Source organism: Patagioenas fasciata, chromosome 1 (assembly GCF_037038585.1).
Source record: "Patagioenas fasciata isolate bPatFas1 chromosome 1, bPatFas1.hap1, whole genome shotgun sequence".
Lineage (NCBI taxonomy): Eukaryota > Metazoa > Chordata > Aves > Columbiformes > Columbidae > Patagioenas > Patagioenas fasciata.
Genome location: NC_092520.1, coordinates 172,880,187 through 172,892,691, shown reverse-complemented (window position 1 = coordinate 172,892,691; position 12,505 = coordinate 172,880,187). Strand labels below are relative to the sequence as shown.

Below are 12,505 nucleotides of genomic sequence, written 5' to 3'. Positions count from 1 at the left end.
CTATTTGAAAGCCTCAGCTGTTACATGGAAATGTCATAATAATGGTGGCAAGGAGCTGAACTGAATGAGATTGTTCAGCGGTGCTTTTATCTGGTAGGAGGAGAAGAGTATGTCTATATCATGGTATGAAAGCCATAGGAAAAGATGTGTCCCCTTCAGAAGAAGAAAGAAACATTTTACCAAAATGTTTTAGAAGAGCTTTTCTTTAATGGGCTTCTGATTGCCAAGGAGAAAGAATTGATCTCTCAGAAAAGAGATGAGAAAGGAGTTGTCAGGAAAGAAGACATCTGAAGCTGACTTGTGTACAGTTTCTTCTTCTTCCTTAGCCCAGTGACACTGAATCATTTGCTTCACTGTTTTGAACCGAATAAAGCTCTGGAATTATCTGATTTCCATTTAAATAAACCACCCTCTTGCAGTCTCTTATTTTCTTTTCTCTTTTTTTTTTTTTTTTTTTTTGAACAAGGCACTATTACTTCTCTGTTTAGTGAAATGTGTTATCACTTTTAGTGAGTACTAGTGGATCATTTAATCACTCTTCACAGGTATATGGCATGTAATTTGTACAGAGGGAATGAATTATGGAAAAAGAAAAATCTAAGGAACACACTCAAGACAATACTGTACAAACTGTGTTATTCAGGTACATTTTTAAGAGCAACCACATGCTCTGCCTTCTGACAGCCACAAAGATAACAAGATTAACTACCTGGATTTGATCAAAAAAGGGAAAAAATTTAGGTCATGGTTCACTGTATTAGTGTTGAGCATATTCTGTAAATTGCATTCAGGAGAAAAATAATCTTATAAAAGAAAAAACATATTTTTACTGTGGGAAAAATGAAAATGGGAAAAGAAGCTTCTTAAAATGATCTAATAAACTCAATCCCATTGCAGCACTACCAACAGTCTGGATGCAGACATTAAGCAATGTTAGTGCATGAAAAGGATGCTCACTAATGTTATTGCTTTCTCATGGGACAACTCAGCAATGAGCGGGAGTGAATGCTCTTAAACAATGAATCACAAAGCAGTTATAAAGTACTGAGCTTTTTGTGCTGCGTGGCCAAGCACATCAGTCCCCACAAGAGATGTCTGGATGACTGGGTGTCATCTGCAGGTATATGAACTCTGTCCATCAGCTTCCATATTTACAAATAAGGATGATGAAAATTCAGCTCTGTGCTTTGAGATCTGTGGGTGAAAAGTGCTATCTAAAAGAGGAAGGATTTATTCTGATTTTTCTTTTATTTATGCCAATCAGGGAGAAGTTCATGTAAGTTAATAAAATCATACCATTGTAGCAGTCTTGTGAGTATTAGATGATTATCTGTTCCAAGAAAGGCCAGAGTCACTACTCAGAAGTACATGTAACTCTCTGATAACTAATGAAGTGTATGACAGCCTACATGGGTTTTATATCATCTGCTATAAAAAACCTTAGCATGTCCTAAAGCATTGGTGCCTGAAAGACTGGGGCCTGTAATGATGTTCTGACATGCACAAATTGAGAACCCTTGACTGAACGAGAAAAACAGGGACTTAATTTTTCCTGAAGCAGTCTTGGAAATGGCCATTTGGCTTGTGGTCTTAGTCATGTCCCCAGTGTCACCTGGTTTCTAACACAGGCAGGGCCACTGCTAATGGTTCAGCTAAACCTTACGGCTTGGTTTATGTTTCTTCAAAGGACCCTTTTCTCCAGAGTGACCACAGAAATATCTCTTTCTAGAGCCCTGGCAGGTGAAAAACAGACCTCAGCCTATTTAACCTCTGCCCAATTGCCAGTTCTGGGGCACAAGTGGAGTGAGAATCGAGACCAGGCTCTTTTGTAAGCTGAGCTCAGAGACACTCAACATTGCTGCTGTGTCAGGCAGCAGGCATAGATTCCCAAAGTCAGCACTCCTGGTTTATTGCAGGCTGTTACAGAAGTTTAATCCTGACACCAGAGTAGTGGTGCATGATTTCCTGAAGAAGAATAAAACTCTCCATGAGAATGCCTCCTTCTCTGCATCTTTGATAAACTGATTTGCTTGTATTCAAGCAGCTAAAGATCTGTGCCTGGCAAAGCCCAGTTCTTCATATCCATTTCCCTTTTTCACTGACACAAATGGGGGACAGTTTAGGAAGATGCTGGGCATTGGGGAAGGGGGGCTACAGCATGTGAATCTTCTTTTGCAGGCACCTTAGTACAAGTTTCTCACTGAAATTTTGCTGACACGACAACCTCACTGGCCTTCTATAAGACAAATAGACAACCTCATTCCAAATCCACGTCCTGCCAATCTCCTCTCACCAGGAATTCAGAGGCTGCCTGTCTGCAGGAGGGAAACCGAGCCTTAACTGCAGATGCCTGGGAAATTCCCTGCTCATTTCCAGTCAGGTATGTCTGTGTCACCAGTGATAAAGCTCTCAGGAAGGCATAAAGTCTCTCAAGCACCTGGCACAAGCTTGTAAAATATGTTTCAAAAGAGTTATTGTGGCCTGTGCCAGCCACAGCCTGTATCTGCTTCATCCCCAGCCCTGCGCCTCAGCTGGGATTTCCTCCCACAGTCCCATGGGCTCAGTCAGCCCTTCAAAAAGTCACTGTCTTGTAAACTTGTGTTTTCTTTGTCATTCAAGTGAGTTGCTATTTCTGGTTCTAACTACTGTTGCCATGGCTACACCAGCTCATAAATAGGGTCAGAAACCTTGGAGATGTTTTTAAGTGTTTCCTCAGAATCGGGAATAATCTGGTCAGAGGTAACAAAGCTCATGAGTTTTCCTTTGCGAACATCGGGTCTGCCGCTTGGACCCCATGGTTCCTGGTGCAGCTCTGGTCAGGATCAGGTGACAACTGATGTGGTTCAAAAGGCCAGTGTTGCATTCCTGGGGCCAAGGGAGGAAGACCCTGAGCAGGGGCAGAGAGAGACAGGGATCAAGTACTTGGTCCCTGGGCAGAACTCATCTTCCAACTGGGGTGGCAATTGGGCACTGACACAAAGCTGGCACCCATTGCTCTGCAAAGGAGCCGCACACCTGCATCCCCACAAAGCAAATACCACCTAATCTGTGAGGGGAAGGGAGAAAGAGAAGGAGAGAGTGAAACAACCTGATAATCGTGGGGGATAACAAAGAACATGATAAGTGGGGCCCTTTACGGAGTTTCTGCCGTGTTTTGTTAGCAACCAAAAAATAGCTTCAGGTCACACCGTGGAAATTTTTTCCCACATGTCCACTTTTGTTAAAAAGAAATGAACCAGATTTCATTAGTAAAGCAGGAAAACCAAGGGGGTGTTTTGAAAACAAACAGCCTGAAAAATATGTAAATTTTTAAGTTTCAGAAAAGAGGAGTAGAGCCACAGAGCCGATTTCCCCAGCAACTCTACCTACATAAGAGAAGGCAGAAGGGGAGGGGGAGCCTCTGGAAACCTGTCTGCAGCAGATGGAGGCATGGGAATGAGCAGCGGGGATGGGAATGGAGTCTTCTGGTGCAGGCTGCACCTCTTTATATCTACACAAGCAGGTCCCTGCCCACAGTAGTCACTTCTGCTGTCAGAAGCTGCTGAGTGCAATCAATCTCCAAGCATTTGTGTACAAGCTCTAGTCATCACAGCGAAGAGATGATGCCAACACGACTCTGCCCCCTTCCTCTTTCCTGTGCCCAGAAATTATCACACAAGCCTCTGAAAGCTGTGATCATCCTCAAACACGTGGGAAGGCTAAGTGTGTTTGCTGCTTCTCTGCTAGATTGAAAGCTGCTCAGCTGCATTCAGGATTTACTTCCCAGCTACTCTGTGCCCACTCAAGGGCTAGGACCTTATTGATTTTTAAAATTTAAGCTTAGAGCCTCATTGAGGGATTTATCTCATCTGACTTCAGCCATCTGAAAAGCCAGAGGCCTTGGCTGTGGGGCTCTTGCTCAGCACCAGAGCAGTGCTGGACTGGTCTCCATTGGCAGGGTCTGTCATGTCAGAGAGTTCCTGTCCTTTCTCGATCACACATAGTGACACCTCAGACTAGCATGGCTGCTCCAAAATCCCCTCCTCCAGCCTCATTCCAAGAGGAAGCCCGTCCATTGCTACACAAACCCACACCTCAATTTCCCTCTGACCCTCCTGCTGCCCTGATGCTGCTTGTACAGCTCCATCTTCTGGGACCATTTTCAGCCCTGCCAGCCCTGATCTCACGTTGTGAGCTGGATGCTCAATGAGGGTGAGTGAGTGTCACCTCGCCAGAGCCAATGGACAGCAGAGAATCACTATGTTGCCCTGTGGTTATGCCTTGCGACAGAGAGCTTTAGTCCATGATTGAGGTTCTGTCCTGCTACAGTTCAGGATGAGGTTGATCTTCCAGCACCTTCTAGCAGGGCCTTGAACCTTCTTTTTTCATCCTGAGATTCCTCCCACTTTTTCCACATCTCTGACACCAGTCTCCCAGGCAGTCGCAACGGGTTATTAAAACACCTCAGAGATACAAAGCCCCTGATAAAACAGTGTGCAATACCATCCATGGAGTTTTGTTGGACTGGTGTTTGGGCTGAAGCACCAGCTCTTTCCTTTCTCAGACAGCACCCTCACAGTAGTGATGCTACCAGTACCCACATAGGACCTAGCTGTTACTCTCAGCCCAGCATCTTGGGTCTCAGAGTAACAGGCCACCCCACTGGCTGGCCAGCCATATGCAACACAAAGATTTCCTCTTTTTCCCCCACCATCCCATCTGCTGGATCCAGGTAAATATTTGCCAGGGCACTGCGCAGCGTCTCAGCAACATTTCCTGTGACCCCCTTGAGCAGACTCCATGTACTGCTCTCCCAGGTGCATCTTGACCCTTGCAGCACTGCTGAGAAGTTTGCTGAAAGCCTCTCCATGTCTTCACCAGCACAGGGGAGGGACCTGTTGTGATTAGGACCAACTCTTCCCTTCTCTACATGTTCAGGCATGTGTGTGTTCACAAGCAATGACATTGCTCAAATGGCAGGTGATTTTGTTATTCCTCTTTGCATCTCCAGAGATCTCCTTCCAGGAGCTCCAGAGAAGCCACAACTTCTTGCAGAAAGGCGCACATTGCCCCTCAGGAGCGTGTTGAGGTTCTGCTGCTCCCCCAGACATGGCAGGACTTGTGCCTGCAGAGCACCGGGGTCACAGCAGCCCACATACACCGCCCCCACCATGCAAGAGCCCGCCCACAATTTGCGCCCTGATGTCACCTGGTGGCAGGGTATATCTGGAGGAGAAAGGACACCACGAGACCCTTTCTACGCAGGCTAGAGGACGGGAGTTGAATGATTTGCAAGAGGAGCCCTTGGCACTGTAAGTATTTCCCATGAGCTCAAAGGAATAAGGAGGGTGGCAGGGGGATGAAAAAGGAACTGGCTGCAAAACTCAGCGGAGAGAAAAGTCCTGAAAAAGCCTCATGGGGGAAAAATTAAGATGTTTGTGCCTGGAGGGTATGAACAGACCCAGTAGCTAAGAAAGGGAGTTGTGGTTCTTGGGTGGTCGTTTTCTGTTTCCTCTAACATTAAGGCAAGTGCTGCAGCAGTGGTTTGTCTCAAAGCTCCTTGGCTGTGCGAGCTGCTCTGCCCTTTGCAGGGCTGCTCAGTTTCTCATGCTGGGCACCCCTCGGTCAGGGTCCCTGGCACCCCCTTGGCTTGTGTCCACGGCTGGCTGAGCCCACACATGGGCAGCACTGTGGAGCTCCTGGGGAGCGATGGGACAGGCAGCTGGTGTCTTCTGTCCCAGTGTCCAGCTGTACAGGCAAGGTACATTGGTGGCGAGTTTATACTGTGTGATGCTATACCTCTGGTGATGCTGGATCCCTTTGTTCAACTGGGATAGTCTTTCCAATGATCCCCATCTGGGAAGCAATTGTGGGGCTACAGTTCCACTTGAAATGAGTTTCTGTCTATTAGAGTGCCTCCTCTTTCATTTGTTCTCGGTCTTAAAACTGTTGCTAGAATGAAAGGTCTGAGATCCTGTGTAAAACACAGGAATATAAAAGGCTGAACCTGTGTGGACTTTTTCCATCGCTATGATTAACCAGCTCAAGCAACTGAGACTGGAACTGTGAGACTCCACACTCCTCACAGGCATCTTAACGGTGGATACAAAATTCCCTGATGAAAGCCTGGCTGCAAGGATGATGCTAGTGGCTCTCATGAGGTCAAGAGCTGAGCACGCAAGAACCTCATCAAACGGAATGTAAAAAGGAGAGCAGTTCCTCCTGGATGCCGTCTTCTCCAAATATGCCGCTGCATGGAGGGCCATGGCCCATGGGGGTTCTGTGCCTGACACCCCTGAGGCACCATGAAGACAAGCGCACATGGAGAAGTCTGTATTTTTGAAGGTTTCACGCATGGAAAGATAAGATCCTACACTGAATCTGTCTGAAGAAGGTCAAGTGAGGTGTCTACATTATGTCAGGGAAATTTTCCATAGAGAATCAGAGATGAAGGAAGGGGCGGATTAAAGAGTCAGTGTTTGTCAGTAGTATCCAAGCCTCTTTAAGTTCAAAGAAAACTAAAAGAAGGATGATTAATCTGGCCAGCAACCCAGAAGTGGGATATCTGACGCAACTGAGATAAGCCCATTAACATGTATTAGGTATAATTAGCATTCAGACGCAAGCAAAGATCTTACCCAGAGGATTAAACCCTGGAATGAGCAGAAATGCTGTCAGGGACAATTAGGTAGCACCTTGTCAGAGGAGGGGACAGAGGAAGTGTGTGGAAGAACATCTTGTTCCTCAACAGCCTTCGCATCCACAGCCATCAGCTCTCGCCCAGGAGCAGCATCCCAGTGCCGGTGGCAGCAGAAGAGCTCTGCGAGCCCAGGAAGCCCTGAGAGGAGGCAGCACAGCACTTGCAGAGGTCTAGAGAAGGGGAGTCAGTCTCATCAAACGTTTGTCAAGTCATCTGTTTGGTGGGCACCAAGGACTATCCAAGTACTCAGGTAGGGGGAGGTGAAAGGCTGGGGAATTCCCCTGGGAAGCTGCTGTTGATGTTTCTTTTGCATCTGTGGTCCTGGGGTGCCTGCCCATCCATGTCTGGCTGCATGGAAGGGCAGCTTGTTCTTGAGGTGTGGAAACTGGGGCAGAGCCCCCTCCAGCATGAATGGAGACATCTTTGCCTGTGTGTGGTGGCAAACACGTCCCACTAGCTCAATGGTGAGAGGGCAGCTTGATTCTCTGCAAGATAGAGGCTGTTATGTGGCATTAAGGTGTTTTGCATCCTCTGCTATTTCTTTCGGTGATGCATGGGAGAGAACTGGTAGAGGGAGGTTAGTAAGGAAGAAGTTATAATTGTCCCTCTTAGCTTCATTGAGTGCTTTTTCTTGAATTTATGCAGGTGAGAGAGAGGATGAAGTGTGATTTGGGCAGATGCTTTTTTCCTGACAAATACTGAGTTATTGAGTATCTGTTAGGTGGATACAACTACTTCAGACTGGGGGAAAAGGAAACTTCAAGTACTGAGTTTTCCCATTAGCAATTTCTCTATTGGGTGAAGGCAAGGGGCAAAGCGTGGACTCAAGGAACTAAGAAAGAGTTGACCCTCAAAGATATTTTTGTGGCTAAGGTACTATTCTGGCAGACAGCAGGAGCTGGTGAAGCAGGGCAGAAACTTGTTTGGAGACGGACATCAAATACATCTTACAAGTTTTAGATGTCAGTCCAAAGGGCTGGAAATCTGTTAGCCAATTTGTTTCTTCTACTGTACTTTTGGTAGTATCACTTGAGAGGGGTGCCAGGTATCTTGGTTTGTCAGGTGAACATGATGCTTAGAAGTGGATGTATGTCTTTTGTAGTTCAGGATGGGTATCTAGCACTGACACAGACAACCTGCTGATGAGAACTGCACCAGAGGCAGAGGTTTAATACGATACTTCGAGACATTAACAGATATGCCATGGAGTTGTTTTCTGATGCAAAGCATTTTGTTGTAGGGCCATACCACCTGAATTCTTCACTGGTCCTGAGTAACTGTGAGATACCAAATTATCTCTTTAGTTTGAAGCTTAAGTGCCTTCACCTCTCAGTTCAACCCTAAAAAACTGAGTCAAAAGATTTTCTCACTCCTCCCAGACGTGCAGTACAGGTCATATCGATCACTGCACCTCCATTCCCATTCTGTGAAAGGTGATAGTGTTTGCCTGTCCTCCGACCCTGCTGTGAGGACAAAAAATACTGGGCAATTGTCCAGGTGCTGCAGAGATGGCAGACAAATAAGTAACTTCTATGATCTGGGCTGAACTCTGTGTTTGTGGGCACTGTGTGCCTGGGAAGCGTTGTGTTACAGGCAGGGGAGTAGCATCTGTGCGTACTTCAGCTGCAGACACAACCATCTGCTGCTCCATTTGGGGCTGCTGGAACCCATCCAACCTGCTCGGGATATTACAGCTGAGACAGGAACTCGACCACAAGCAGCAGAAGAACGAGCATGCCTCTAGGTGCTATCATTAGGATCCATCCTGTTGCCAGCACAGATGGAAAGATGTCAGGGGTGAAGTATTCCCACACTGCCACAGACACAGAAACATGATGATTCTTCTGCTTGCTCTGATGTGGAAGTGACACAGGAGGATTGCTTGAATGGTCTTTCTTCTTGCATTTCAGGCTTTGCTTTCCAGCACTCTGGCTATTTCAGGACTGTCAAAGACATGACCTGTCTTCAGAATAAGAAAAAAAGAAAACCTCATCTTTGATGGCATTTATAGTTCTGAGATTAAAAGTCCAGAGTATCACTGCAGGTGATGTTGGGGATTAGGCCAGAGTACTATGGTGACATAATAGGATTAGCTTTTAGTACCAAATCCTGAAGTTAATTCCATCAATGATTCCATCAGCCTGGCTGCACAGGAACAAACACCTGGAGATAGGAGTTATGTAATGGTCATGGGGAAGAATGTTACTTCAAGGAGGGGAGAAAAAGTTGGCAATTATTCATGTTCCATAAATGCACTTGGTCAGAGCATTCTAGCATACTAATTAGCACAAAATTTCATGAAGTACTGGAAACTCCCCCTTGGGCTCTGGTGAGAGTTATTGCTGTTCTCTCTGGGAAGGAAGCAAAGGGCTCTGAGTGCAGCAGCTCTACCTTCCAAGGCGAGAGACATGTCTCCCACACAAGAATTGCTCTTTGGTAACTTTTTAGCCCCTATGAAGTGGAGCTTGGCTCATATGCAGTGTGATGTAGAATAGGTCAGTGTATGTAATATAATGCTCAAAAATATAAAAATGAACATGTCCTGGGGAAAGTTATGGGCTTTGCTCTTCTAAATCCTGAAAAATTAACTTCTATCTAAAAGATAGTCTCAAATGTTCTGCCTTAGCCTTCTTTACAAGCTTTTAAAGATCCTGTACTATTTCCCTTAAGGTTGGTATTGACAAATACAAGGCCTTAATTGCAGCTTCACCCAGACTGAGGGCCCATCTAACTCACATCCTATGTCCATCAGTGGTCCAAAAGGTACTTTTTAGACACAGGTATAAGAACAGGTGAAGTATATCATGATGATTCCAAAGTATAGGATATTTCTCTATAGCCATAAGTGTGTCTTTGTAGCTCCTACTAGTTATATCCTGAACCAGTCCTTAGCTCGTGTCCTTTGTTTCACATCTGAATTCAAGCATGCCAGATGAAAGGCAGTGCTATCCTGCTTACTTTGTATGCATTACAATCTTTCTTTATGTATAATACCTTTATCTCTATTCTTGTCACAATTATACTTTCCGTAATTCTGTCACCTGACTACCGATACCTAGAAATTATAAGCACAGTCCTTGCCGTTATCTTGCAGACAGAGGGATCTGAGAGAGTCGTGTGCCTGCCACACACCACAGCCCAGCGATGAGTGAGAACACAGCCACCAACCTCAACACTGGAGATGCTCCAACTGGTCCCACTACACCACGCAAGGGCCCTCCCAAGTTCAAGCAGAGACAGACAAGGCAGTTCAAGAGCAAGCCTCCCAAAAAAGGAGTAAAAGGGTAAGGGCATTTTGGAAAGAAAATAAGCCATGCTAGTTGGGTGGCTCCCCACTGCTAAGCTGGGCTCCTGAGGTACCATCTCCACTTGGGCAAGGAGCCAGGAGGCTTCCCCTTGCCCCCTTGGGCTGTTAGCTCTCCTGCTGGAGCTGTTCCTTCTCGTCTGCTGCCTGTCCACACTTCTCCTTCCCTGGATGTAGGTGCAGGGCAGATCCCCCTTCCTGGGTGCTCTTGACCCAAACTCACCCCTCACATGTTCTTTTCTCCCCTAGGTTTGGAGATGACATCCCAGGCATGGAGGGACTGGGCACAGGTAAGCACTTCAGGGTGATGATGTCATGCCCTGCTTTAACACAAGTGCAGCCATGCTTCAGCAGAGGAGAGCACTATCTGTGGTGGCTTCTCAGTCTCCTTGATCTCTCTGCATCTCTCAGGGTCACCAGAGAAGACCAGAACTCCCTCTGCAGCTGCCACTGTCATGCTTATGCTTACATACACTACAAGACAGAAAGGCTATTTAGGCATGCTACAATTTCTGAATATTTTCATCTGGCTACAAATGTGCTTTTTTGTCTTTGTTTTCTGCTAATACTGTGGCTAAGAATTTCAACAGAACAAGGTTCTCAAAGAAATGCCAAATGCTAAGCTATTAATACCAAAAATCACAGGAACTAGATCCCAGCTGGTTGAGTATTTGCATTATCACCAGAATCCTAATTTTAAGAATTTCATGCATCCATCTGGAACTGAGAAACACACATTGGATGAGCTGTAGCCAGTCAGAACTTCCTAGTTAACATTAACAACTGCATCTGTCAATGGGTTTCAGATCCTAAATTATTATCCCAAATTATTCATCATCTGATTTAAGACTGCACATCTTCAAGGAGGTCGCAGTTTGGCTACAGGCAGTTTCTAACAACAGGAAAAAACACATCAGCAGAATGAATTCTCACATCAGTCTACACAGTCACTGGAGAGACTATAGGAAATGTTGGCTTGCTTTTGCTTACGGAGTCAGATGGCACAGGAGAAAATACACTGACCTGTTTTCGTCTGGTAGGTAGTACCACATTTGAAGAGCTCATCTGCTCATTTAACTTTCAAGTGGAGTTTTGTTCTTCTTGCTCTTCCCATCTCTAATGTTTCCTGAGTAAATCAACCTTTCTATTAATACAAAAGAAATCCAAGAAGTGCACTGACCAGAACCCATTTCTCACTTTCTCTGTTTTGCAGATATTACTGTGATTTGCCCATGGGAAGCTTTCAGCCATCTGGAACTGCACGAGCTGGCCCAGTTTGGGATCATCTAAGGTGCCAGCATCTCTACTTATGTCACCTACCGACTCCACAGATCCCATCATGGTCTTCATCACCTTTGACACTTATTTTTGGCCCTTACATCCACCTGCTCATGGGCAGGGTGGCTTTGTAAGAGCTAGTTATGAGAAAGTCCTTTGCAGATTAATTTGGCAAAGAAGCTATTCAGGACCCTGAGCAGACCTCACGCTCCACGTGATGAAACTACAGAAAAATGTCTTAATGCATCCCTGCACCATATCCTGTCTTCTCCCACTGTTGTAGATCTTCATGTGTATGGAGATAAGGAGAAGCTGGTTTTGAATTTTTCCCCTGGTTAACTTTTCCTCTGGTTAGGTGAGATACTGTTTGCATGGATGTGCATGTATGTCCGGATTTAATTATATCAAGCCTATTCTGTTTTCTTCCTTCTGTCCCTGACAGTTTTCTATATAAGATTTTTGTGGGTATGTCCCCAGGTTTTCAGGGCCACCAATTAGTTGCTGAGAATATATCTGTAGAAAACAGGATGAGTCACCAGTCCAGACATTAGACTACTTTTATGTAGGATACCCTTCCCCAGAGGAACATTCACCTCATTAGTGAGAGGAGGGAAAAGCTTGCAAATGTTGTCTCTGCTGTACTGCCCACCAGCTATGAGCCATGAGACTTTGGCTATTCTAATAATCTTAATTGAGAATGTGTGTGTCTGAGATCAATAGCTAAGTGAATTAATCCTACTGTTCATTGCTTTTGTGCTCCTGAGTGGTTGCAACTCCAAAGCAGCAGCACTCCAGATGACATTGTGCTGCTGCTTCTTCGATGGGAGATCCCCATGTGACATTTGCACTGTCCCCAGGCCCATGCCTTTCCACATGAGGCATTCACTCCCCAGGAAATGTGTGCTGCCAGATAAGAAGACAGAAAATCATTATGATCTGTCACCAGACAGTGCCAGTAGTCCCACCTCATCTAGCAGAAGATGGTATTGCATTAGTTGCTCCCTCTTCCCTGTATTTAGCACGGGGCAAGTCTCTCTTCCCACCTCCCCCCATCAGCAGGAAGGCTTTTCTTTTCACCACCCTGGCAACCTCAAGCTCTGGAGCTTGTCTGTAGCAGCAGGAAAATGGTGGTTCCCGAGAGAGAGATAATAACAGAGGAGGTGGGGAGGCAGGGGGAGGTTGGTATTTGTAGATGCAGGCAGGCACGCAGTGGATCCACTTAACCCGATCGATATGTGTCTCCT

The 12,505-nt window shown here is 45.8% G+C and overlaps 1 protein-coding gene across 2 annotated transcripts; it reads left to right on the top strand.

Annotated features, from left to right (window-relative positions):
• Positions 1-5,217: 5,217 nt before the first annotated feature.
• PDE6H (phosphodiesterase 6H) lies at positions 5,218-11,687 on the top strand. 2 transcript variants are annotated; one of them, XM_065860446.2, is made up of 4 exons: positions 5,218-5,291; positions 9,774-9,963; positions 10,233-10,273; positions 11,197-11,687. In XM_065860446.2, exons 2-4 carry the CDS (start codon positions 9,824-9,826, stop codon positions 11,271-11,273), a joined length of 258 nt encoding a protein of 85 aa, XP_065716518.1. In that variant the 5' UTR covers positions 5,218-5,291; positions 9,774-9,823; the 3' UTR covers positions 11,274-11,687. The 2 variants fall into 2 exon arrangements, with proteins under 2 accessions (XP_065716518.1, XP_071659768.1); XM_071803667.1 differs by lacking the exon at positions 5,218-5,291 and adding an exon at positions 6,663-6,929.
• The last annotated feature ends 818 nt before the right edge of the window (positions 11,688-12,505 follow it).

What these genes read in the sequence shown, in the direction of transcription:
- PDE6H (XM_065860446.2), top strand. Translation starts at nt 9,824, where the DNA reads ATGAGTGAGAACACAGCCACCAACCTCAACACTGGAGATGCTCCAACT. An exon ending in CCCAAAAAAGGAGTAAAAGG is followed by an intron (nt 9,964 to 10,232) that starts GTAAGGGCATTT and finishes TTTCTCCCCTAG; the next exon opens with GTTTGGAGATGACATCCCAG. An exon ending in CATGGAGGGACTGGGCACAG is followed by an intron (nt 10,274 to 11,196) that starts GTAAGCACTTCA and finishes TCTGTTTTGCAG; the next exon opens with ATATTACTGTGATTTGCCCA.